General features: G+C 42.7%; 1 protein-coding gene across 6 annotated transcripts in view; it reads right to left on the bottom strand.

Annotated features, from left to right (window-relative positions):
• PICALM (phosphatidylinositol binding clathrin assembly protein) overlaps positions 1–25385 on the bottom strand; it is a 64811-nt gene extending 39426 nt beyond the window's left edge. For all 6 annotated transcript variants that reach the window (XM_084306036.1, XM_084306031.1, XM_084306033.1 and 3 more), the window contains exon 1: positions 25002–25385. In XM_084306036.1, the coding sequence (XP_084162162.1) occupies positions 25002–25131 (130 nt within the window). In that variant the 5' untranslated portion in view covers positions 25132–25385. The remainder of the gene's footprint in view (positions 1–25001) is intronic.
• Between the last annotated feature and the right edge of the window lie 2612 nt (positions 25386–27997).

Raw genomic sequence — 27997 nt, 5'->3', positions numbered from 1 at the left:
TCCTGCTGGCTCACCAGGACGAGCGTCACACGCGGTGTTATTTATCCTACCCCACAGAGAGCCCTCATTAAGGGAGGGAACAAATGTATAATTAGTTTCACTGTCCTACGCCTCACACAAGGTGTCTCACCCCCACCCATCAAAACACCAGCTGCGTGTTTGGAAACCCAAGTGCCCAGAGCAGCGGATCTCGGGCCCCAGTACCCAACCCCACGGGCAAGGCACTGAAAGGAAGAGATTTCACCTCAGCAAAGGCCAAAAAAATACAAAACAACCCTTGGTGAAAGAGAGGTGACTTTCAGGGTGATGTTTTGGCTGTGATCTCGTTGTGCAAGGGGAGGACAAGGAGGGCTGATTCCTTACCCCCACCTTTCCAGCTCCAAAAGCATCTCCAACTTCCACAGTGCATGACAGACAGCACGGAAATGTGAAATAACCAGCAGGGATCGTCGCTGCAAGGAAAACAGCGCTCAGCAACAAGAACTTCAAGTTCAGCTTGTCGCTGGCTGGGACGGGCGTACACAGGAGGCTCAGGCTACAATTAATGCACGGCCACGGATGTAGCTGGGGACAGACAGGCCATGGGGATGGCCAGGGTTGAAGGAGGTGGCTTGTTCATCTGCACGACATAAGGTTAAAGGGGTGGGAGCACAGGGAGAGAACATGAAAGCTGTCTTTGGTTCACAGCAGGTCCCTGGAGGCAGCAGATGTCGCAGCAAATGGAATCCACAGCACAAAAAGGAGAAAATCCATGCAGTGGAAGCAGTCGGGTACCAGAACCTGTAAGAAACCATGTTTTTAAGCTTACTGTGGTCAAATAGTGGGATGGTTTGTGGACCTTCTGAAGACTTTGTGATTTTTTGCCCAGTCAATGTAAAGAGAATGAGAAAATGGGCACACACAAACAGAGGAGTGATGTACAAAGTGAGGTGAAGTCTGGAAGAGTAGTCCAACGTGCATGTATTTCAAATAAAGGTTTCAAAGCCTTAAACCTCTACGTAATAAGAGGGTTTGCAGAATTGTTTCACCTACCTACATTCAATCACACACCAAACTTCAGCAAAGCTTTCAAAATTACACAATTTTCTTAGAAGAGGTTTTTTTAACTAGAAAATACCAAATCATTTTTATTACATCAGATGAAGTCATTTAGCAGCAAAGACGATGTCATTTTTGTTTTTCCTTTTTCAGCAGAGCAAGACCTTTCCAGGGAATCATGACAAAGCTCTGGCCTGCAGACTTTCTAGCGACACTGAGGATGTGCAATTGCACCCACACCAAAGCAATTCTATTACTTAAAGCTGCTGAGGTCAGCTGGCACAGCCTGTGCAGCATAGTATTGTAGAGTACCTTGGGTGGGAAAAAGGACGTATTTGCTCTCCCAACCCAGATATCCATAATCTTTACAGCTGCTTGGCCTTCCTTACAGGCCAGAACCCAATGATTCATTGTTTTTACTAAAGCATTACACACCGATAGCTGCTTGTGCACAGCAGTACAAAGGTGAGAGGCACAGCAAGACTGAGGACTCACACCCAAGGAGCAAGCAGCTGTCTGTGCACAAGGCTGCTTTGCTGCAGTGTCTCCAGCACACCAGGCGTGCAGCTGAGGATTAGCCAACACATGGCAAGAGATGGCACGGACCCAACGGGGCAGCCAGGATACACAGTTAAGCATCAAAGGCGGTGCCACAAATTATCCTAGAGAGCACGTGGGCTGTCAAGATGTGCCTCTGACCCAACTAGAGCTAGAAGAGCAGCTGAGGGAATTGGGGGTGGTTGGCCTGGAGAAGAGGCTCAGGGGAGACCTTATTGCTCTCTGCAACTACCTGAAAGGAAATAGTGGGGAGCTGGGGCAGCCTCTTCTCACAGATAACTAGTGATAGGACCACAGGGAATGGCCTCAAGTTGTGTCAGGGGAGGTTCAGGTTGGAAATGAGGAGACATTTCCACTCAGAAAGAGCAGTCAGGCACTGGGACGGGTTGCCCAGGGAGGTGATGGAGTCACTGTCCCTGGGGGTGTTCAAGGAGAGGCTGAACGTGGTGCTTGGGGACGTGGTTCAGTGAGTGACATTGGTGGCAGGGGGATGGTTGAACCAGATGATCTTGGAGGGCTTTTCCTACCTTAATGATTCTACATTCCTATGACCTCATCTTGCACGAAGCATCCTCAGAAGACAGAGCCATGAACAACTACTTTGCTTCCCCACATAAAGCAGCCCCAGGTTACCTAGGCAAGTTTTTATGAATATCTTCGTAGAATTTAGCTCATATTAGCTCAGTGAGATTAACAACATTTGGCTTGAAAACAGACTTCACTAGCTCCGACCATCAGCTGCAGTAACCTGAACGAGACGACTCGAGGCAAGCCAAAATTACATCATCAGCCACTGCATGTACTTGAGGTATTTCCAGAGGTTTCACTGCACCTCTCATTTTTAATGTTTCTAGGTATTAACATGAAAATATTTCCAAGAATCGGCCCTGCCAGGCCAAAAAGCACGCCCTACACTTCCAGGTACTCCAAAATAGCTCAAGGAACTGTGACAAAAGCTTATTTTGATATCTTCTGCTTTTTCATCTTTGGTATAATGAAAGATGCTATCTAGAGTTAAACACCAAATGCAAATACGCTTGAACATGCTGAATTATTTTGATCAACAATTACTTGCTCAGTTTCTACATCTATAGCTGATTGAATCTGAAATCATGATTGACTGAAAGCCCCATGACTACTCTGGTGAAAGAATTCATCAACTGAGCTTGCTTACAACAAGCTCCTACAAAATACCATTTTTAACACTTATTTTTTTTAAATCATGTGGAGATAACTTGGGAAGCTACATCAGAACGAGTGATTTATGGAGCAATACTTCCAGTAACAGTTGTGATGAAGGACCTCATTATCCCAGTGTTAATGAGAGAAGTGAAAATATGGCAATACACGCTTTTTTTTTAAAAAAAAAAAAAAAAAGATTGGCTAAATTTGGCTTAAAACAGGATCATATTTTTTTTTCTGAATAAGAATGCTTTGCTCTTCATTGATGTATATGTGTATATTGCAGTTTTATGAAGCTGACTGGGAAACAACCAGGAACTAGGTGCCTCAGCCCTGGAGAGCTGCTCACCCACAACAGTCAAACCAGCTGCTACTGGGAAAAAAAAAAAAGCAAGTTGCAAGCCCAGCTAGAAATTCAGGTAGTTTGCACTGAAAGAATTGGCCAACTTCTTTATTTTTTGAAAGCCCGTGAGAAAACAAAGCTCCAAAAGTGGGTTTCAGAAGATGAGCAGGTCAGTTGCCTGTTGCTCCTGTTTAAAGGATCCAAGTTTCCTCCTGAAGCCATCCAGTATGCGAGGGGCATCGCCTGGCTGGAGGATTTCCTCTTGCTCCCTAGGTGGTAGCACCGTGAAGTCTCCGTGTCCCCCTGCACAGCTTCTCACGGGAGTCAAGCTTGCGTTTGACGCTGCCCGCTGGCACAGAAATTGGTGTCACCAGCACAGCATCGCAGCTATGTATGAGATTTAGTACAGAAATGGCCGTCTGAACAATAAAAGGGGGGAAAAAAACATCCTGCTGCACATTTTAACATTGAAAACCATTTGATTAAACCATAAACTTTTTAAACCATTTGATTTCTGCCTATCCACCAGAAAAGCAGCACACAAAAAGCACCAGTGAGGACCAGTCAAGCACAGGGCCTGCTAACACCTGAGCTTACACATCCAGGATACACACACAGCTTTGGGTCCCATAGGAGGTTCCAATCTCCTCCCATTTGTTCTGTGATCTTCCACAAGCACACACTTAATTCAGATGTGCCCAATAACAAGTGCTACAGATGATTAGTTTTCTGATTCTTAATTAAAAGTCCAATAATTTTAAGTAGTTTTGAAATTATTGAAGCACCACCCTGGTGATCAAATAGCTCACTTCTTGGTATCATTCTTCTGAGACAGATGTACGTGTCATACCTGTACTCTACCACAAGTCATTGCCAAAGTTTAAAGGTCGTTTTGAAGAGATTGCACGCTTTCCAGATAGCACATGCTTCTTTCATTCAGGTAACTCAGTGACCAGACAAGGAAAGTACAGTGCCAGGAGGGATACACCTATCATCTCCCACGCATTCAAACTTTCACTAAGAATTCTGAACGCCCTGCTCTTCCAAAATAGCGAGGATCTCTTATTCTAAAGCACAAACCACCACAAAGTTGTAGCACCCTGGGGTAGAAAAAGTGAAATTATCCAACCAACTCCATCAAGTTGTCAGGAAGTTCTCTCCTTTGCCTTCGCACTTCATCTTTAAGGGCAGGAGAGCCAAAAGATACTATTTGGATCCACCTCCATATAGGAAATTTAAGCACAAGCCAACTATGCATCAGATCAAGTTTATCTAACTCAAACTTACAGCTACAGCCAAAACACATAGTGAAGGCATATATTCATTTTTTAGATATAAAAGGAAATAAAAAACATTCCTTGAATGGATTTAGTGATTATTCCTTTGAAATTATGTCAACATTGAGGAACTGAACAGAACACGATCCATTTAGCATATGGATTAGACTTCAAACTGAAGAGATAACGCACGGGTGACTGACATTCCACTTGCATGAGGTAATGCTCGTGGCTAATCATTAAAGGCAGAGATTGGGACAATGTCTCTGCTTGAAATAATCCTACCCAAGAGCACTCGTTTGCTTAAGATCAATCTTCCTTTTCACCTCCAGCTGTACCAGTGGATTTTAGTTAAACTCTTGAACTAAAGGTTTGAACAGCTATTGATTAAAGATCACCACCATGGGAGCAGTTTCTCCCGAAACCAAACATCCAAAGCTAAACCATTCGCATTTTATTAGTTTTTAAAATCATATACAATGGGGAAAATTTTGGTGTCTGTACTTAGCCCAACAGTTGAAACAGCAGAGCACAAACTATAGTTTTATAGGACTTCAGTTCAATTCCCTTCTCTAGCTGTCTAGATTTCCATTTTTACAGCTCCCAGGTTATAACCCTTGCTGCTGTGCTGAGCTCTCATTTTCTTATGTTAATATTTTTCACTCTAGGCAAATATTTGATCACTGGAAAAGAGTAAGAAATGTGAAACGTTCCATCAGTTGGTCATCAATCTTAAATGTGATGCAAATGCTGAATATGAGCAGCTATGAAATGGTTTCACAGCTAGGGAATTAAGGAGGGCTGGACAAGAATCTCAGCAGAGATGTGACTCCCTCCCTTCTGACCATGCACAGCATCGCAGCAGCTAACGGTGTCAGCTTTCTAGGAATTTGGTGAAAGAAATCAGAAGTCAGCAAGCTTGCCTTAAAATGGTCTCTAATCGGGAATGATCGGATTTATGATGTTACTAGGTTTGCCACTAGACAAAAAAAAATTATTTCCTTTGTGTTAAGAATACAGCTAAAGCATATTTTAAATATCCCCATCACAGGCTCTGGCAGGGTGCACAAGCCTGCCAGATCTTTCCTTTCCAGAAGGACATTATGCAGTAGAGAAAATTGAGGGGAAAAAAAACACAAATGCAGACTGCAGGTACATTAAGGTAGCATTTTGCAGCAAATTTCAAATGAAGTAGAAACCGAATTTAGCCACACAGCATCAATATTTTCCATAAGTCAGTTTTTATTTTGTCACTTCCTGATCTAAAACTTTCCTTTTAATCAAAGTTTTCACACTTTGTGGAACATTTAGCGTAAGACTTCAATTTCTTCACCTCCTGTATTTTTTCTAGTTGCTTTGTTTTCTTCAAGTTTCCACAACAGATCATCATGCTACTTTGAACAGAAGGTGAGTCAAGATGGCCCCTCGATTTCAAACGTCCAGTCCGAAGTATCAACAAGAGTCACTGTCATCAGGGGCTGCTGCTGATAATAACTGCTTTGGATCATTGAGGTGTTTTTTAAGCTCATCTTGACAAGCTGATTATGAAGGTAAGCAAGCACTTCCATAGTTCTTAAAGTTCATTCCGATTTTATGCAGGTACAAAAAATTATTTCCCCAAAATTAAGATAAAATGAATAAACAAACTTGAAAAGGCTTCACAAATACATATCAGTTTGCCTGAACAGATCATGAATCCCAGCAGAACCCTGCAAAACCAGAGCATTTAGCACATACTATTCTTCAGTATTTAAACACTAGAGGATTTAACTGTGCCATAAAAGGATTCTGGACACTTATAAAACACTGGAAACTAGAAATACTAAAGAAAGAACAAAATATGGAGGTCGGCTGATCATTAAGATCTCCTTTGACAGGCTAACAGTTGTGCTGACAGCAAACCCTGCACATTCCAATCTGTCTTAAACCCAGACAATTTAATGTATACATATGGTAAATTTCTAACTCATTTCCCAACTCTTCCATAGCTGATGCCCTTACTTAGTTACAGGAAACAGGGTTAGAAAGTTGCTGGATGTAAATAAATAATTCTCATCAGATAACCAGTCTGTCTAAAAGCAATAATCAAAGTAGCTCTTCTGAATGAGAATTAATTCAAGCATGCCATTCTGACAATTCTTTGAAATTGATTTCTTCCTCAACGAGATACATTTGGTAAACGCAAATGAAGCCTGTGCCAAAACAAGGAAACCCCAAATGACTCACTTAAGTGGTCAAGAGAGGAAGAATGAGCCAGTGAGAGAGATTGTTATCTGCCAGAAGGATATTCTATAACCTGGTGTCTTTAATAACTGAGTGAATTCCTCATTTTCGCAATTACCGGAAAATATCTGCATTTGCAGTTGAAAACAAAATATTCCATAAACTGCATTTTTTCCTCAACTTAGTTGTGGTTTTTCTTTTCCCGCTATTCTGAATTAATATACTTGTACCAAACTTCTTTACTAGATGGTGTTTTCTACAGCAGACCTCCCAGTGCCTTCATCCAAGTTCCCTCAAGAGCTGGTCAAGGAAATCTAGATGATACATTTCTCCTAACAAAAATTCCAGCTGATGACTCTTCTTTTGCACATCATGTGTTTCTAAGAGCTAGATATGCTGACTCAGGAAACAATCTGTGGAAAAGTTAAAGAAATCTGAGAAGAATGACTCTTCTGGGCTTTCCACACTTACAAGGAGCGTGATTAATCTTATTCATATTAGATAAGCAGAATAAAAAAGGCAGAAGGCAAGTTTAATATAATGTAGAATAACTTGTTCTACAGCCAACAATTTCTATTTTCATTTCATCAAGTTGTATCTTGCCTTTTTTTTTTTTTTCCCCTCTTTCCAGTTCAAATAGAACTAAACTATTCCCTCTCTAGCTAAAACTGTAATTTTCATCTGCAATTCTTGGAAACTGTTTGTGTTTCTATCAGGAAGCCTGCGAACTCAGCATTACTGCCTCAGTATCTTTAACAGTCCGGATTTACTCCTCTGGCAGCTTCTTGACTAACCTTTACTTCTTGTGTTTGAGCACTGTAAAAGCTGTCCAAGATACTTTGTGTGAAAGTGGACTAGAGTAGGAGCAGGTTCAGCTGGGTAACTGCTTCCACCAGGATTTCTGAGCAAGATCAGGAGCTTCTACCAGCAAACAAGCATCAATAGATAAAATAAAGGAAACAGCTTTAAAAACAGTAGGTAAGTCACACTAAAAAAAACAGGGAAACTTTTCCCATTTAATTCCCATGTATAGGGAGGTTGCAAATTATCATTTTGATCTGATATTTATGTTTTTGCAAAGTTCCCCACAGTTACAAACACTGGAAATGGCAAGCCCAACTGAAGACCTACCAGAATACTGCTTCCTCTATCAATTCTTACCTTTAGACTTACTGAACATCCCATCACATTATTAAGGCTCACACCATAACACTGCTTCAGCCACACATGTAAATACAATTGTCTAGCTTCAGGTGTTTTTGTCTCATTAATTGAGAAGCAGTTACAGGCACAATTACACATGATTAACTGTACCATGATGGCACATAAACAAGCTAGAGCAATTTAGAAACTGAATATACCAACACCATGATTCTTCCCTGCTCATCTAACCGGATACATTTCTCCTAGAAAAAACAACATCGATTTTAAGCTGTTCCATTTATCCCGCAAGCATCATCACATTACACTTTTGGACGAGAGATGCTGCTGGTATTCTTTCAAGTTCAACCAGGAGAACTACCTGAATCGCCAGAGCATTAGAGCACAATAAAGGAAACAAGTTACACATCATTAGGCTCAGAGAGTTGAAAAGTAACCCAAGTTGGGCAGCACCTCCAGAGGTCATCCACACCAACCCCTCCCCCCCAAAAAAGCAGGTCCATTTTGACCAGTTTTATGACTCCACCCCTCTTTTTTTTTTTTTTTTTTTACACAAGGAAAAGGCAATCAAGCTCATCCTAAGCAGTCTTCAAATTAATAGATCCAGCTGAGGTGGCTGCTGCTGCAAGGCAACTCACTCCTCCGCTCCCCCTGCATCACTACCCTGCAAGTGAAGCACAAGCCACAGCTTGATTTACCTAGATCTCGATCCAAGATTAACACCTCATGTAAGTTAAAGGGTTTTTTTGTGGGGGAACACAAGACAATTTCATAGCAACAGGTTAGGATAAGTTACACACAATAGAAAAACCAACAGGGAAGCAGGGGTGAGATTTAAAGTACATTTTGCTTCTGACTCCCTTACCTCACTACCCTTTACATCACTTCACACACTAGCTTCTTTATTTACAAAGCCCCTTGTAACCTAGCCTATGACACCAACAAGGGCTGGAAAGGACCTCAGTTAACACACGATTTCCCCTATTCACCCAAGGGACAGTTATCCACAGGATATTTCATGGGACAGCTCTCTGACCTGGAACAGTGGTCCCATTCCTGTCTGTACCTGCAAGCCAGGCAAAGCAATGTTAAGAAAATGGACGACAAAAAATAGCAAGTATTTTCCTTCCAGTGCTTCCTAACTTTCCAGTTATCTTCTTCCTAACTATCCAACCTAACCAGCTGAACTCTTAATCCTCTCCAATTTCACTTTTCCCCTCCAAAATATAGTGCCCCAAACAGTGTACAGCTCCCCAGCTGAAGCTTCACAACACCAAACAGAAAGGAAAGCTTCTTGCCCCCTACTACACCCCTCTAGGGTCACTCGCTTTTACTGCAGCCTAACACTGGTGCTTTACAATGAAAGTGAAAAGAGCCAAAGCCTCTCTCCAGCACTGTCAGATAACCCTTATTTTATACTCAACCTTGACTTCTTCTTCACCCATTTGGGACTCTGTACTTGCAAGCATTTGTGGAGTACTGCTACGATTCCTCAGCATAACTTTGCCTTCTAATCTTGTCCTGAAGAGCGGCTGCAACAACGCCACCGCATACTGTATGCCAACATACCACTTAGAAGTATCATCTAGCACAAAAGAAACACGTAAGGACATATTCTCCTCTTTAAATGTCTTCCAACTTGATGGCAAACTACACTGTGGTTCCTCAGACACGCAGAAAAAACAACATCAAAAACCACTCTTGTTCTTATTACATGTACCCATCGAGAACAATTTTTCTAACAGGAAAGAACTAAGTCTATAGGAAAAATCACTAAATTATGTAAAAGGTAACGGTCACCTTCCTGTAATCAGTTTTCCAGGTCCTGTCCCTACAATCCCTTTTTGTCTGCTGTTTGCAGGTACTCAAAGTTGCATAGAGAAAGCTGCCAAAGATTTCCGAGATTACTTGAGCTGGAATCAAGAAGTTTGTTTCAGGGGATGTTTACCAGGTCCTGCCAATTTGAATCCAACTAGCTTAAGTATTCCTTAACATGGCTGTGGGTAGGGATCGCTGGAGTGGATGTGCGTACTGACAAAACGTTACTTCAGATGAAGAACCATTAGTGATAAGACATTTTTCCACAAAAACTGTTCTGATGGCATAAACTACATCTCTGTGAGGGATTTTTGGTGGTGTCCAACATGGTCTTGGGTACTTCCAGGGATGGGGCATCCGTAACTTCTCTGGGCAGCCTGTGCCAGGGCCTCCTAACATCTGATCTAAATCTCCCCTCTTTTAGTTTAAAACCATTCCTCCTTGTCCTGTCACTGTCTGCCCATGTACAAAGACACTCTCCATCCTTTCTATAAGCCCCCTTTAAGTACTGAAAAGCTGCAATGAGCTCACCCCAGAGCCTTCTCTTCTCCAGCCTGCACAGACCCAGCTCTCAGCCTTCCTTCAGAGGAGAGGTGCTCCAGCCCTCCAAATAAACATCCCAGATCTGCTAAAACAACTGAACACTTTTGTTCCATGTTCAATTACAACAGTACCTCTTAAAAGCATTTTATCACAAAATTAGTCCTAAATAACTATTGGTTTCCCCTGCCAAACACCAACACATTATTCCCACTGAAAGCATCCCTAAACTTAGAGCCTTGATCCTATCTTTACAAAAATGTGTAATAATGAGCTTGCAGAACATATTTTAAAGGTGATTCTTGATTACAAGATGAAAACTGTCTGCATCTGCCAGCTCACATGACAACTGCCGCATAAGCAGAACGTTCAAACCCAGCATTTAACCCAAGGTCATCTTTAAACCAAGGAAGAAAAAAAAATATATTCTTGCGCAGTGATCACATGCCCAGTTTTAATGAAGAATAAAATTATGAAGTTATTTGTTCAATGCTGAGGTGGTATTTTCAGAGGGCTGAACTGCAGTTGAGGATGCGCCCACTTCTTTAGGCTCCCATAAGGTAGCCACCTGCTTTCTAGTGTCCTACTGTTTGAGGATACATTAGGTCTGCCATCAGAGGAGTTCTTTTGGATGGGCAGGCTTTGATTTTGAGTAACAGCCATCCACCTCAATATTGAAATATTAAGTGTACAGTACAAAATTTACAGTGTGGACAGTTATACGGTGGTTGGTGGGAAGTGGATTGGAGCTGGAACATTCCTATCTTCCTGATGACCAATTACTTTGAGCACTGTATAGCTTTAACTACTTCCATCTCCTACTGGTAACAGGGAGCTATTCCAAGCCAGCAGACTTTATACACCCAAGTTCATCCTGTAGTCTACCGTAAGGTGCTCAGAGAGGGCAGGACATTACATTAACAGCATGCCCTTTCCTGGTAGCGTGCTATGAGCGGTACACCACTGGAGTCCAGCCTACTGGGCCAGAGAAACCATTTTGTACACAGAAGACACACAGCAGGGGAAAAAAAAAATCCTCACCATGCAGTGCTTCTGCAGCAAGAAGGTAGGATTTAAATATACCTATTGTTTCCTCTGATATTTATGACTCCCGTAATCCTACATTAGAGGAAAGCATACAGAACTCACCTGACTTTGAGCCCAGATACATTTTGTCAGTAAACACCTCCTCCAGCAGTGTTTCTAAGCTTTAAGGGTTTTTTTATATATACAAAGTATTCACACAATTGCAGTTTTGGTGGGTTTTGCTGCAATTTAGGTGTCTGGCTACCTTCTGCATCGTTTTGTTCTAAAGGATGCACCAGGAAACAGTTCTGTAGTGACGATACACCATCATTTTCTAGCAAAGTGTAACTTAAACCACCACCGAATGCCAGCCTGATTTCCTACCACATCTCATTGAACAGATTTTCAAGCCACAAAATTCTCCCTTTATTTCAGAACCAATCATTCACATGCAATTAACTTGTTTTTCTTCGTTTTGAACAGTGTTGCATCTTTTAATTAATTTAATAGACAAAACCAAAGATGAGAAATAATCAAAGCCATCTGATCTGAGGTTTTCCTACTTCAATACTTGTCTCATTTCACGGCCTCGAAAGCCTGATTCGCTCCAGCAGAGTCGTTTGGGATCTCTCTCATTCTCCTCCCATTCTTAAAACAGACTTTGGAAATTGGATTTCCTTCTAAACGGAATCTAATTCAGAATATCCCATTTCACCTACATGCCTTTGAGACAAAAAGAAACACACATCTGAGTGAAAGGAGCCATGCCCTGCGTTGGCCTGCCTCCATCAGTGCTGAAGCTGCAGATTGAGATGCACAGATCCACCTCCCGATAGCAGAAAGGTTCAGCCTCACCGTGACCTTTCTCTACATCAAAATTTCCCTGTTTCTGGGAAGCACTCATCCACAGCACATCCTCCCAGACCGGGTGATGCCTGCAGAACACCAAGTAGTAGCATACTGATGTCCTCAGCAAAGCGGTAATTACACAGCCAAGTAAATTCAGTGTAATTAAAGCTGTGCATTGTAATTGTACAAATATTTCAGTGCACGATAGGATGTCTTTCTTGGCAGCTGTCATCCTCTACAGAGTCCCCAACAGTAAAGAAAGGGTTGTCCAGTTAATTACTAGGGGGAAAAAGCAACAAAGCAAACCTCAGACACGATTTTGTGCAAACACGTCTGCTGCTGTCAAGAGTTCATACTAGTTTGTTGCACTAAATAAGCTGGACTGCCAGGAGACTCCGATGGTGCAGCACCATCTACATGTATTTAGGGCCTTTTTTCCCTGCAGAATATCAGTTAAATGATGCTCTTAACCACTATTACTGAAACAACAAGAGACAAATGAACATAATCCATACCAGTGGTCTGTATGTGCTACCAAATCAAGCTCCAGAGCTCAGGAGCAATTTTTCCATGTCTTTAAGGAACTTTATCAAGGATTGCATCAATGAAGACCACACACTTCTGAAAACCTACCGAGGAAAGACACTGCAGCAGTGCTGTTCAACGTGACAAGCGTTATGAAGAACACACAGAAGCGTTCTATACACGAAGAGCAATACTCTTTATGTACCAACCTCACAGTTGAACACGCTCTCTGCTGTAGAAATGCCAAAATGGTTTTTGGTAATTTGGGTTCATTTGAACATTGGAAGCACCAGCAGCTGAAAACTTACTGAGCCACCACAAACTTACCGAAGTGGTTGCATTTTCTGTAAGAAACAAAAACAAGTCAAAGCTATTTAGAAATATTCTTATTAGTCCTGCTTATTACAAGACCGTGCTACACGTTTTTCCTTATAAATAGCACGACTCTTGGAGCAGAACTGCTGAGATGTTCGGCTTCAGCCCAGACTCTCGCTATGAATAAACTTCACACACGTCGTGCCACCCTCCAGATATGCTCCTTTTCCTATTTTAGGTGCGAAGTCTGTATATCCTACTTTTCTGTCGCTCTCACAAAGTACCTACGGCATGCCTCCATGGTGCCCAGCTCACTGGCTTAGCTGTTGAAACAGACCTTAAGGGGTCTCGATGAAATACACACTGCTCCAAGTTAAGCACCCCGCAGTGGCTCCTCATTAATAGTTTGTAAAAAAAAAAAAAAAAAAAAAAAAAAGGACAGAAGCATCTCCTCAAATGCACTCTATTTTTCTAATGGATATTTGATTAACAGAACTCAGTTGATGACTGAGGAGGAAAGCAATTTAAATTATTTGCCAATCACAATCTTTTTTCCTAAAGGAAAAGTTCTGACAGCTGATTTCATGTGAACATGCAAAGCTGCTAATAATCAAACTTCAAATATTTGTCCTTCAATGAAAACCAAACACCGAGCTTCAATTTGCTGATGACAAAGCTGGGGGGAGTGGCTGACCTACCAGAGGCACACGCTGATCCAGAGGAACCTCATCGGGTTGGCAGGAACCTTGTGAGGTTCATCAGGAAGTGCAGGGTCTTGCCCCTGGGGAGGAACAGCCCCAGGCCCTCAGGACATGCTGGGGGCCACCCAGCTGGGCAGCAGCTCTCAGAAAAGGGCCCTGGTGGGCACTGGGCTGAACGTGAGCCAGCAATGGGCCCTTGCTGCCAAAAAGGCCACGGGAGGTTCTGTCTGGACCTCAGGAAGCACTTCTGTGCTAGGTGGGTGATGGAGCATGACTGTGAGGTGGCACAGAGAGGCTGTGGGGTCTCCTCCTTGAAGAGAGGATCCTCAGGACCTCCAAAACCCATCTGGATGCAGTGCTGGGCAGCCTGCTCTGGGTGTCCCTACTTGAGCAGGAGCTGGACCAGGTGGACAGAGAAGAAAAATAGTGAAGAAAACTAGTTGGCTTTGTAACAAAGCATGGGGACCAAGAGGATAGCATGAAGCCTGAAATGACTTCTAGACATGAAATTAAGGAATAGTTTACCTTCCTTCTATTCCTTGTTCTTTCCCCTCAGCCTCACAAGTGATTTCTTCATGTGAAAGGCCATCTACATACCAGCCCTGTATGTATGCCTTCTGTCTACACTCCTAAGAGGGACTAATCTTCAGTATTGCCATCAGGAATAGGATAAAAATACTTAAAACATGAAGCTGCTCCTTGCACGTCAAGGTATTTGGTGACTTGTGCTACATTCTAGCAATATTGGTTAAAAGAAGTCTCTACTATCCAAATTACCCATTTCTTTTTTAAGCAGCTAATATTCAAGACGTTCAGATCCAGAGGAGTTCTTGCAGCCATTTTAACACAAGCTCCAGCAATTCTACAGCATGTTTCACACTTTGCACATAAAGGAGGTGAACTCATTAAATGAGATTTACCATTGACAGCCACTTTCATACCTTTATTCTTGGGCAGTGCATGATCAGTTTTTGACATGAATTGTTAAACTGAATGGAGTACGGCAGTTTAAAAGAAAAGAGTCACCTCTCTCCCCATCAACGCACATGTATCTTCATAAAACTGTTTCAAATGAAACTCATGTACTCTAAGTGCCCATCTCTCCTCTGAAGAGAGGCAGTCAAGCAAAGGAGCAGATAAAATCCTTCAGTCTTTTAATAGAAATGTTGGAAATGCCTGCCTAATTTAGCTTTTACTTCCTTCAATTTAGACTAACATCTCCCACGAGGTATGTGGAGCTCCCTGAGCAAACAAAACTCATTTTGGCTCATCCCAGCACAGCTTCAATGCACATTTAAATAGCACCATTCTACAAGGATGCAACAGCTAAAAGATCAAAACCATCCTTTAAAGCCCATGCCGAAGCTCTTCAGAGTAAAATCACAATATATTTTGTGATATAGGTCAGGGTGGAGCAAAAATAGTTTCAATTGAGACCACAGAATAAAAGTGAAATTGTGTTTTTCTAGCAGTGTACACTAAGCTGTACTGATTTCAATAGATAAAGCAAGGGTCCATACAAAGGGGAGCCCTGTTACAATAGCAGTGTTATATTTGGGCTCCATAAAACCAGACCAGTTCTGCCTTTATCCCCGAATTTCAGAGATCTTTCACGAGCACTTTATTAATGATCGTGTGGTTATCGAGTTTCACAGAGTTTCAGAGCAAACCTGGAGCTCCAAACCCTCTAAGCTTGAAACCAGAGCAGTAACGGAAGTTGTAAAGTGAAAGAATTCCTCTGGATCCCACAGCTTCCAGACGGGAATTTCTGTATTTACCATGCACAGAGACGAGTCCGGGTCACAAACAGCCTCTAAGATAAACTAAAGCCAAGAGTAGAAGTAAATACCATCTGCCTTTTGGTCCTCAGTAAAGGAAAGATGACTTCAGACGTCCTATCTTTAAAACAGAGCTGTTTTCTGAAGAAAAGCTCTAATAACGAAATAGCTGGTTAGTTATTTCATCTGCTTCAAAGTAAGAGTCACACTTTGGTTAGAACCTCAGAGGACTAAAAGGACATGGGGCCATAGTGAAACTAGGTGTTATAGTGCCTTGTGTGTGCCCTGCTACATACCAAGAGGCTGAACACATTCCTATCTACAAAGGCTCCTCATTAACAGTTGTTTTTTTTATAAAAAGGACAAAAGCACCTCCTCAAACGCATTCCTTTTTACTTACAGATAATGACATCTGAAGAAAGTCTCCTTGTAAAATAGCAGAGTGTAAACAAAAAGTAAAAAAAGCAACAAAACAGAAGAATCAACCCCTAAGAAATGTAAGCTTCAAGTTCATAACAATGCCATTCCCAGCATCCCAAGTTCAATTAACCACGCTGTTCCCTGGCATCTGAGCACAAACACAAAGGCTTCTCTGGATTTCCATCTGCTTACATGCCAAATTAAGCACTGAAACAAACTGCACATATTCCATATTTTTAATGCAAAGTAATCTGCTAGGAAACTGCGTTAGCTTTAATTACGTTTGATAGGCTTAATGACGGTGCTGTTTGTGGCAAAGCATTTTGACTGATCGGATCTGGAAGGAAGTTTCAGCTAGTTCCCTATTAACCATCCAGAACTTGAAAAAAAAGCCTGTGTTCAGCCATCATTTTTCCACAAAGCCCAACACAGTGTGCTAGTCCTGTGCTTCCAACAGCTTACAGCTGGCAGTTGTGCATCTTGAGCTTTTCCATCAGACAGCTAATCAAAAGCAGCAGCTTACGACGCGTTTCATAGCCTCGTTAGAAACAACTACAGCCCAGTCATGCAAAAGTGCTCATATTTGGTTTCCATCGACTTTTCTTTCATTCCTATGATTAAAATCCTCCTCACATACTTTTGATGCTCTAGATTTCATTCTGCAATGTTGTACAGTGACGCTCCTGGCTGAAATGCAAGCACTCTGGGGAGAAATAGCTCCTAGTGAGTTTAACAGAGACTAGTGATATAGTAGACACAATTTTATTGAAGGTTAATAAATTCAGATACAGTAATTTGAATAAAAACAGCTAAGTAGAACATATCTGTGTCAATGAAAGCAAGGCAACACGGAGTGTTACCCTAAGAAGTAATTCAAAATTAAAAACATACCTATGGATTCCAGAACATGTCTAAACAGTAAATAAACTTTCCTTGTCAAGAGAAAAAGAGAACACAAAGATACTGTTCAGAAAGGCATTTTTTCCTGACTGCAACTATTATGATTTGAGCAGTGCTACTTCTAGTTCATGAGTAAACATTAACTGCAGGTAAAATAGCCCAAAGCATGCAAACTGACATCATCACTATTATGTGAATATTAAATGTAAATATTCCTTGTAAGACAGAAGAAAAGGGCAAGGCATTTCATGAGGAAGCTAGACTGAATTAGGTTGAATTTCTCTATGTAAAGAAAAGAATTGCTTAGAGATCTACAGATCTATTCTCAGTATGGTGGCTTACCCACCACAATAGTTTAAACAACTTTTAACATTTTACATCAAAAATGAGGTCAGGTCAGGAATACAGAGAGTTGTGGATCAGAGAAATTCATAAAGTTTGAAATAGGTTGCAGTGATGGCTGCAATTATTACAGCAGTACAGTAGGGGGAGGAGGGGATGGGGATTTAAAAAAAAAAATCGAATTCAACTCAAGTGTGACCCAATTTCCAATGAAACATCAACCCATTTGTCATCAGGAGAGGAGATACCAGCCAAATAAGCCACGTCCAACTGCAGGCAAATTTAGGTGAAATGCTGAGGAGATTTCTGAACATAAGCATTATGGGAAGGGAAGCACTCTATAAAATAAAACTAAACCCAAAATATGCAACTGCAAAGCAAGAGATGGGTACAGAAACTCTCATATCCCCTTCCAGCTGTTCATTATCCATACCAGAAGAACCCAAATACAGCCAAAAGCAAAGCAAGTCACAAGCAGCCCTTAAGAAAGCCAAATAGCATGAAAGCACCTTTTCCTCCTGTATGGCTACAATGCTACTCCACCTCCTGATATGGCAGCTGCTACCAAAACCATTAAATTATGGATATCTATGAGAGGATTTGCTGCCAGATTAAAGGTACAGACAATCTATAGCACTTTGCATTTGTATGGCCTCACCCCAGTGGCCTGCATGAGGGGAGCGGAGGGACAGGCACTGAGCTCTGCTCTCTGGGGACAGCAACAGGACCCAAGGGAACGGCATGGAGCTGGGATGGGGAGGGTCAGGCTGGGGGTTAGGGAAAGGTTCTGCACCCAGAGGTGGTCGGGCACTGGGACAGGCTGCCCAGGGCAGTGGTCACAGCACTGAGCTGCTGGAGTTCAAGGAGCCTCTGGACAATGCTCTCAGACACAGGGTCTGATTTTTGGGTGGTCCTGTGCAGAGCCAGGAGTTGGACTCAGTGATCTCTGTAGGTCCCTTACAGCTTGGGACAGTCTATGATTCTAACAAATCTTTAAAAACATGTTTGCTTCCACTGGTAACCCAAGTTTAGCTTAAAACTTGGTATTTTGTCCATATGGGGTCCTGAAAACCAGTTAACTACTGTAACTGTGGGAAGTTACACATCTAACTTGCTGGTATTCTGGTGCACGGCATTCTTTTGGTTTGGGTTTTTGATCGAAACTAATTGAGGAATGATATGAATGTCATTACCACCCATTTCAAATGGGTAAAATACAGTTTTGGAAGATATTAACATGGAAAAAAATATGTTACATGTTTACTAGGAAACCGTTAACGGAATTCACAGTTCATGGTTTAAATGTATTAGCTATTATACTCAAAGGTTGCAAACAATAGGAATGGGTTTTGATGTCATAGTACCAAGTTGGCAACTAAAACAGCTGAGCTACGTGCCACTGCAAGTACCATATTTAGAGTAAATATGCACAATAGCAGAGCACAGTTTCAACCAGTACAAACTTATCACTTCCTACATAAGCAAAGGAATTGCTGCTTCTAGAATGACACCGCTGCTACAGCATGCAGCCTTGGGACCTGAAGGACTGCTTGCTTGGGGGAAGTAATAAAGAATATTAACTGAGGATTTCAAAAGTGTGTTTTCAGGAACATGAGTGGAAAGAAAAAAATAAGAGCTTGATGTGGAGAGCTCTTCCTCAGGAAACTAATACAGATGTCAAAGAAATCGCAGAGAAGGGCTCAGAATTAGAATAAAACTCACCTTTGTCTATTTATACACAGCATATACAAACATATTGCATGACACGAATTAAAATAAAACCAGAGGATCCCTCCTGGTGCCACTACTATTCCCTCCAGTATGTTTACTTGTGCCTCATGCTAAGAGCTGAGGCTCCACGTTCATTTTTTGGTGTAGATCTCATTGTTTTACACCTTCTGTTTTGGGGTAGAACTAAAAACAAACAAAAAAACACCACTAATTTACTCATGTATAACATTGCAAATGATCCAGATAAGCATTACTTTAATAAAGCTCCTTTAGAAAAATAGCATAGGGATGTTTAGTCAACCTGAAAATCCAGCACATTTGTAAAGTCCTTATGAAACGCTTAACTTAATGAAGTTCTTTTCAGACACTTAAATACAGCTTAGTTCCCCGATTTCTCAAATCTCAATACCCGATTTGTCACATATTACTCATAACTTGGATTTGCCACTCATAGCTGCGAGAGTAGCTCAAGTTAACACTGAATTTACTAGCATTATTTTGAGGTTTACAAACTGCCAGCCAATTATTAAAGCTCTATGTGAAGCTAAATTTACTGAGTTTAAGACTACATCAGTTATTAAAAGTCTATGTTGTTGTGCCTGATCAGAAGCATATTTCATAATGGACATAACTTCTGGAAGGGCAAAAAAAATATTAAAGCAACATTTTTTAAATCAACATCAATTTCTTCCCTTTCTGCTTGGTTGTTTCTTGTTCATTTCTACTCCAGCACAGACCTAATCAGCAACACGATCTCTCTCTTACCTAAACCTTTACAGGATAACATTCAGCTCCAAATTACACTTACTTTTAAGGTTAAGACTTCACCCAGCAGGAAACCTGAAAGGTTAAGCTCACATACTGATGGATGTAAGAGCAGGGTTTTGACAAAACGAGGTTTTATCAAAGAACTTCTGTAAAGTTGCCACTGCTGCAGCATAAGAGTTTGCTAAGATACTCAGAAGCAAAATCACTTACTTCAGATTATTGCTTTAAACTTGTATTATGAACTACTTGAAAATCTTTAATCACATCCCACTACAGGGCTTCAAGCCTGTATGAAGGAGTCATTTACAATACTCACTTGATTTCTTCTAAAATGCTTTAGGAACTGCAAGGTTTACCGAGGTTTAAGGGCGCGCATATCTGATCAGCAGTAACTGGGCTATGTTTGAAAAAGTAATTGATGTTTGAGTATTAAAGAGTGAAAAGACTTTAAAGATACCGAGAAGCTTAAACCTAAGAGGGCCGTTAAAAAATACTGAGCATTCAAATACAAACCATCTCTCTACTTCAGAAAATAGGTGAGTTTGTCAGGGAGGGCAAGATGTCAGGAACATTTTAAAAGTGAATTTTCCCAGCATTCTATCAGCATCATCTGCTACTGTAGTTTAGTATTCCTATATTTCACATAAAACAGTGTACACAAAGATTTAAATAAAGAAAGCTTTAAGTCCCGGGTTGGATAAGTCATCTCTTTTGTATTATCATGCAAAAAGAGTGTTACTTTGTCAACTTTTTGTCACCAAGAACAGCTTCAGACTTCCACATCCAGAGACTGAAAGCTGATCTTCAAATTACAAACGAAAGACTGAAATAGATCATTAGATCACAGTCTGAACGGCAGAAGAATGTCTTTCTTGAGCACATCGCTTTTAGAAGATGCAAGAGACAACCGCACCATCAAAAATCGTAGCCAGAGCTATAGCCAGAGTTAGGTGACACCTGAATAACCGCTGCCAACGCAGAGCAGTGGCAGCATGAAGATTCCCTGTAAGCTGATTGCAGGTGTCCTACAGCTTCTCCTTCTTAGTCCCTGCCTCTTACTTCATCTGAAGTAGAATACCGCTTCGGGCTAAGTAAAATAAAACAACAGCTGCAGAACTAAATGGCTATTCTTTCTGCAAATGAGCAGCTGTGGTAGAAAATCGGCCCTCTGGCAGTCTAGAGGAGTATGATAGCTCTCGTACACTACTAAAAGGCATAAATATTGCAAAGGAATTCTAGTAAAAAGTTCGGAAAAGTTGGCCAGGGAAGTAATGCTAAAGGGATCATAGAGGAACTTAGAGAAAAACAAATACTTCAAAAGAAAGTTGTAATAATGTAATTATCTGCATTTGACATAATTACGGTTACACAGAGCAGTTCTAAGCAAAAATAACCATGGACTGCCTCCAGAAATTTAAGTCAGAAAATGGGAGGTAAAGCCATGAGAAACTTCAGGTAATCCTGGCAAAAATAAATAAATAAAATGGATTTGGTAAACTTATACAATGCCATAAAGGGAACATGGATACCTATCTCCACTAGAAAATGCAGCAGTATTTGGAGACCCCCAGGAGTTAAGTCAGGGCACCACTGAAATAGCCCAGTTAAGTTTCACTATTCAAAGGCAGATGAGCACTTAAAACAGTGATTTTCCCAGCTTTACCACAAATCTGTGAGATAGAGGAAAAAGCAGTGATTTCACTCTACAAGATCCCCTCTGCTTACCCTCATTCAAGAGCAGAAGCTGTCCCCAACACAGGTATAATGCAAAACTTTAGATGGACTTGTTATTTTTTTGTTCTTGTAGCAACCTCTAAGAAAAATTCAACCAGCTGACATGAGGGCCTTGGGAAATAAGTTCCAAACAAGCTCAATTAAGTTACTTTCACTCACAAAGCTTCTCACAAACACCTGCACAACACAGAGCAGGGCACTCCTTTACTGCCTTCCTTAAAAATACTGATTTGCTTCCCACTAAGAAGTCAAGGAAGCAGCACTCTGGCATGACTATAGAGAGATTTCCTGTTAAGAATGGATAATTACAGCACTGCAACTTCCTTCCAAGCCATCCAGCCACATTCTCCTTTAAGGAGCGCTACTCCAGTAGCCACAAGCAGACAGGGCTACAACACCGGGCTCGCTCAAAAACCCAGCCCTAACCAGGTTTCACATCAAAGCTGCTGCAACTACACAAACACCTCTGTGCTACCGCGGTATCACAGCCCTACAGGTTTTTACTAAATTGACCCAGTGAAACCTCCTAGTTTGTACCAAATGTGTTATCCTGTGGCTTTCCTAATAATTACACACTGCATGTATGGACACAACTGCCCCACCAACTTGACAGTAGGATCATAAGAAATCTGGGAACAATTTTTCCAGCACCATTTACATACAGAAAATTTACAGCACTTGTTCTTGGCATCACTGTTCAGCACTGAAGACAACAGACAGCTAGGTATGAAAGAAGTGGCTGTGTAGATCTCCACATTAAACTCACAAACTAGTTTTGAGCTATCATTGCTCAGAGAGGTGCAAAAACTGGGACAAAGCGCTAGTGAAACTAGGTTTGCTGTTAAACTAATTTCAGGGACTAAGCTTTGAGAGGTTTCAAGACTATGAAACCTGATTGCTATAAAACAAGTAGTCCATGGTTACCAAAGCAGCACCTAGATTACAAAACGGAGAATCCTTACCCCAGTTAGAAGACTGGACCAAACCAGGAGGATATCCACAGCATATATGGCCATAAGATGATCAGTGGTACCATACCATAGCCTAAATCCACTTGTAAATTCAGATTTGATTCTTCCTCCCTCAAATCAAACAAGCAACTAAATCTGTAATTGGACAGGAGGAATGTTCTTTGGAATAGCTTGTCTTTTTTATCATTATGGGCCAAGATTTTTATTTTTATTTTTTTTAAACTGTTCAATTATTGTGGCAGTGATCACTGAGGGAAACACAGAGGCAATAAACAAATACAGAATGGGAGCCATTTAGTTTTGGAACTCCACAGGAGTCGATATAAATAAAAATAGGAATGGTCCTGAGTACAGGTACTTATTTAGTATTTCCCCCAGTCACATGAGTTAGTAGTGCAAGGCTGAGCTTCTTAAACGTGCTCACGATGGCTCAAAGCTTAATAAATGAAGTTTCAGAAACAGACCAGTCAGAGACTTTATAATCTGTTTAAGCAATGCATTACACCACATGAAGAAAAACATGCCGTGACCTCAGAAAATGCTAAGACATAAAAAACTAAGACATAATTCCAGGAGTCTTCAAAAACTCAGCTCATCAACTTGTTTAGGAGACAGCCTTTAACGAAGTTAAGCTTTAACTGCCATTACTGCAATAAGCATTAATTAGAAAAAAAGACTTAAGCAGCATGCTGCCTATGGAAAGCTAGTATATTAATTGTTACTCACAATGAGAGGTCAGTATTTTGGGTTTATTTAGTGGTAAGGAATTAAACTGTTTATAAAAGGAAAATATGTGCAAATAACAGAGAGGTGGGGCTTGAGTCACAGCTTCTGAAAAAAGCATTCCTTTTTAAGCATATAACCATAAACAGTATGAACAAAGAAAATTTTCAAAATATGGAATTGTGTCATTTCCTGAAGCCAGGACCAGAGACTCCTGACGAACTTATTAAGGGCTGCATGCAAAACCTGACCTATCCAGGAGCTATTTTTATTGTTTGGAAAAAAAGCGACAGCAGCAAAACTAATGAAAAACAAGTTCACATTACTCTGATAAAAGAGTTATCTGAGAAAGAGGCTGAACGGGGACTTTTCCCAGTCAAGAGCAGACAGGGGAAATACAGAAATGGGCATCTCACCCAGCAGCTACCAGATGGCTTTCCAAGGAAGCTCAAAGCATGTCAAGCACCCTTCCACGACAGCATCCTAAATGTCTTGATTAGGATGTCCCCCAGCAACCATGTTCTGAACACCACGGAGTCAACTGGTCAGGCTGATGCTCCTTTTTAAAAGGTTTACATGGTGCAGTCGTTCAGCTGCTCAGTGCCCTGTCATGAATATGTGCTTTTTGTACCATTCCAAGCTAAAGCTGACAAAGGTTTCTCCAGAAAGCCTCGCTTCTGCTGTGCAGAATCTAGCAACGCTGTGACTTCATACATCAGCCATATGACAAGGTGCTTCCTCTATCTCAGACTGTTACACAGAGGCCAAGGATCTCCTCAGCCTTCTGCTCCCCTGAACTGGCAAAAAAAAAAAAAAAAAGCCACTCAGTTAACAATCAGTCTCAAGGCAAGAGATGAAATAGAAGAGGGAATCCCAGCAATAAAGTGCTGTAGCTGTTCCACTGATATCCTACAAAATGGATCACGTTCCTCTCAGGTACTCACATCAAGAGTTCCTTTACCCTTCAAGTCAGTCATGTTCTGGTGGAAAAAAAAGAATTAACTACAGTGTCCCAGTGTCCCATCTGGTCTTGTCATTTGGACAGAACAGGGACTCAGAAGGCACAAATTCAAGACACACGGAGACTCAGCCTTTTCCTTATACACATGGGTGGTAAGGAAGGGCAGAGCATTCATACAAAGGACATGTATATCCACAGGACCCTCTCCAGTATCCTCCTTTATAGGTGGGGGGTGAGGGAGAGTCCTTAAAGGGCCTAGAATAAATAGATGCAATGCAGTGAAGTATATTCAAACCATAGTCCTATGACTACAGATGACTTCCACCTCAGTGGAAGACTCACTAATATGAACTTCAGTTCTCATCATTCTCTTCCCAATCACCTGAATGGCACAGAATTGAGAGGATACCTTTTAAGCCTTCCCACTCTGGAAGCATTTTACTAGAAGCTGTAAAACAGCCTATCCCTGTATGGGATGTTCAGCTCAGGTACTGAAGGTCTAAAGTCCTCTTAGGCCCATCTTCCCCTGAGAAGGAGATGGGCTAGAAAGGATAAGACTAAGAAGAACTGCCTTACAGAGACAGATTAGTCCCTCAAGCACTCATTTCACGTCAAAGAATACAGGGAATGGTTGTAAGAACGGCAGAAAAGCAGTTTTTTTTTTTTTTTTTCCACTAGCAGACTATTTTGGAAAGAATTAAGATCAGCTATTCCTTCTTGAAACTCCCGCATCTCCTCCACAGAACAGGGGAAGCAGAAGACGAATGAGACCAATTAGCAGGGAAACCACAGCCCATTCCCCGGTCGGTTCTCCAAGGGGTCCGGGGCAAAGCTCGCACTGCCCGGGGTCCTGTGTACGAAAAAAAGCCAACAGGGCCCCTCGATCAGAGTACACACACCCTGAGCAGCCTCTCTCCGGCACTCCATCGCCACGTCCTCGCTCCTAACCCCCCCGGGGCACGTCCTATAGCGAAATACACCGGGCTCCTCCACCCAGCGAGGCTGCCCGTCCCCGTGAGGCCGGGGGAAGGAGGGAGACAGCCCCACAGCGGTCTCCCCGTGCCCGAGGAGGCCGGGCAGCCCCTCAGCCCCCCCCCCCCCCCCAACGGATACTCACAGTCCAGGTGCTTCTTCTTGGGCCCCATCACCTCGTGGGTCGTGGCCTTGCAGACGGTTTTCGAGACGGCCGAGCCGGTCACGCTGTGCTGAGCCGCCGTGATGCGGTCGGTGAGGCTTTGGCCGGACATGGTGGAGGGAACGGGGTGGGGGGGGGGAGCTGGCGGCGCTGGGACCGAGCGGCGGCTCCGCTGCCTCCCCTCACAGGGGCCGGGCCGGGGGGGAGGGGGGGGGAGAACGGAGCTGCGCCGGGGAGCCCTCACCCCGCCGCTCCGCCCTCAGGGACGGGCCTGTCACCCGAGCACGGAGCCCTCCTCCTCCCTCCTCTTCCTCCTCCTCCTCCCGCCCCCCTCCCCCTGCCGCCTTCCGCCGTGCCCGGGGCCAGGACAAGGGGGGGATGCGGGCCGGGCGCCGCAGCAAAATGGCGGCGGCTCCTCCTCAGGGCCTCAAGACGGGAGCCGCCCCCGGCACGTGACGCGGCGCCCCGCCCACGTGACACGCCCCCCCCCCCTCCCCTCAGCGTCCCCCTCCTCTCCCCTCACCTCCCGCCCGCCCGCTTCCAAGCGCGGTAACGGGGAGGGGGCGGGGTCACGTGGTACAACTCCCCCCCCTCCTCTGAGGGGACCCCCTCAGCCCCCCCCCTCCCCAATTCCCCCCCTCAGCCCACAGGGACGGCCAAAGACCCCCCATTTCTGGGGCACAATCCCCCCCCCAAAACTCTATAGGGACGTCTGTGCCCCCCTTCCCATTCCCATCAGACGGGTGGGCTCGCTTTTGGGCTCCCTTTCCCCATTAGACCTCCCCCACCCCACCTCTTTTAGGGCAGTTTAAAATGTGAGGCGAGTTGCCCAAAATAAAGTTTTCGCCTCCCTCAGCTCGGTAGAAAGTCCTTCGGTGTCACCTTGGGCAATGAAAAATTCAAGAAAAGAAAAAAAAAAACAACCTTTCAGCAGCTGCGAGGAGTTGGGAGCTGCCTTCACCTCTCTCCTCGGAGCTACCTGAAAGCCTGCCAAAAAGTTCTCAGATGTACACCACAGCAAATGTTAATAAATAAATAAATAAATAAATAGAATTCTCAAACGCACACCATTTTAATAATTAAATAATGTGGTTTTCAGATCTTTCGTGAGCAACCTCCTCCTGGTTTACTACTCAGCTCATGTTTCTCGGGGCTCTTGGATTTACTCGGTGGCTTGTTGGGGTTTTGTGCAAAGCTGTGTGGTGATTTCCTTCATAAAGTTTGCTACCTGTCCCTTAAGGTGCCTCCTGTAGGCCTGGAACCTATGTGACCCTTATAGACGGGTGGACGATCACAGAATCATTAGGGTTGGAAAAGACCTCCAAGGTCATCTGGTCCAAGCATGCCCCTACTACCAACGCCACCCACTAAGCCATGTCCCTAAGCACCATGTCCAGCAGCTACTCCAGTCGTTACCCTGTGCGTTGCCAAATTGCCATCACAGCCACCCAAGTGTCTGCAGCATTCATTACGTGTCCCGACAGGGTGCTCCTCTCCTTCCCAAGCATCCTGCAGCGAATAACACAGCAAAACCACAGGATTCCGGCAGGCAAATGTTCTTCCTCTCCTACAAGTGCCTCCCGATGAGCCTTCTTGGAACTGTCACTGCTCCGTGAAGCCACTGAAGTATTTATGAGGCAACTTAAACAGAAGCAGTATACAAACGATGCTCAGCTCCGTCTGCCTGACAGGGCATATAAGTAGGATTATCTCTTTATAATGCGTAATGAAAATCAGTGTCAGATGAAGGACATCTGGTGAAAGCTGGACCCAAATAATGCCATTGCTGTCTATGTGGAAAGCGTGCTTGCATGCATAGGACTTTCTTCCTTGGTAGTGCCAGGCTCTTTGAAGATACTGTCATGTTTGCATTTGAAGATATTGTCATGTCTGCACTTTTTGGCTCCTTCTGAACTGTTTCTGGCGTCCCAAATACCCATGCTGGGGAAAAAAAATCACTGATGTGTATATGACAGCAGACTCTGAGATAAGACTGCTGTAACAAAGCTTCACACAATGAAAATACTAAGAGTGCTATGGGCTATTGATACAGCAGCACATATCGCTGTGAACACATCATCTTTTTGTATTGTTTTCAAATTATATCGTAAATCAGAGATTACAATAATGTTGACGCTGTTTATATTTTTCATGCTAACTTCAGCTAGGACCAGGATTTCAACACCCCCCCTTCAAGAGCTCTGCTTGCTACTTGGGAGAGTTCCACGGAATTGGCCTAAGAAATTTGGGCTCCATCAATTCTTGTCTGATTATGCCCGTTGCTTTCTCCAGGAACAGTGAAACTATCCAAACAGAGGATGCTTGTGACTGTGGGAGTTACTGAGACCAGATTTGGACAAAATATCTCATTCCTAAGGGGACAAAAAGTGACCTCGGTCTTAAAGGTCCAAAACCAAAAATAAATTTAGCCTGACTTACAGCAGCTCTTCATTTGCACTGAAATCTCACAGTTTAACCCCACTCAGTTAAAAATTCTACTCTTTTTTGTTGTTGTTGTTGTTGTTCTTAAGAAGAAACAAGACACAGAAGTGTTGGGAGGACTTTTTTTTTAATTTGTTTGTTGCTTTTTATTTGCTTGGGAGGCACTTGATACCATTATAGCGAGGAGCTTGAAGCACTGTGTTAGATAATATCTGAGCACCTCCCAAAGATTTGGAAATTGAAATCAAAATACTAATCTCTTTTCCTTTCCAACCTGAAGAAAACAAGTTTGATTAGTTTATAACTCATTTGTTTTTGTTTGTGTGTCTGGGTGTGCTTGAGAATTAAAGAAGAAAGGAGTACACATTTGAAGAGAAACTAATCCAAAGATATGAGTCCTATATTTAGTGAAGTGGCAAACCTAAACAACATTCTTTTCTCTTGTGAAGAGGTCTTCCAGCGTCTGCATCCAGCTCCTGCGAAAATGCTGCATCTTGCATTCACAAGCTCCCCAAAGTGTCAGTAATTCACTGGCA

This window comes from Netta rufina (assembly GCF_964035555.1).
Source record: "Netta rufina genome assembly, chromosome: 1".
In the NCBI taxonomy this organism is placed as follows: Eukaryota; Metazoa; Chordata; class Aves; order Anseriformes; family Anatidae; genus Netta; species Netta rufina.
This window is presented reverse-complemented; position numbering and strand designations above follow the sequence as displayed.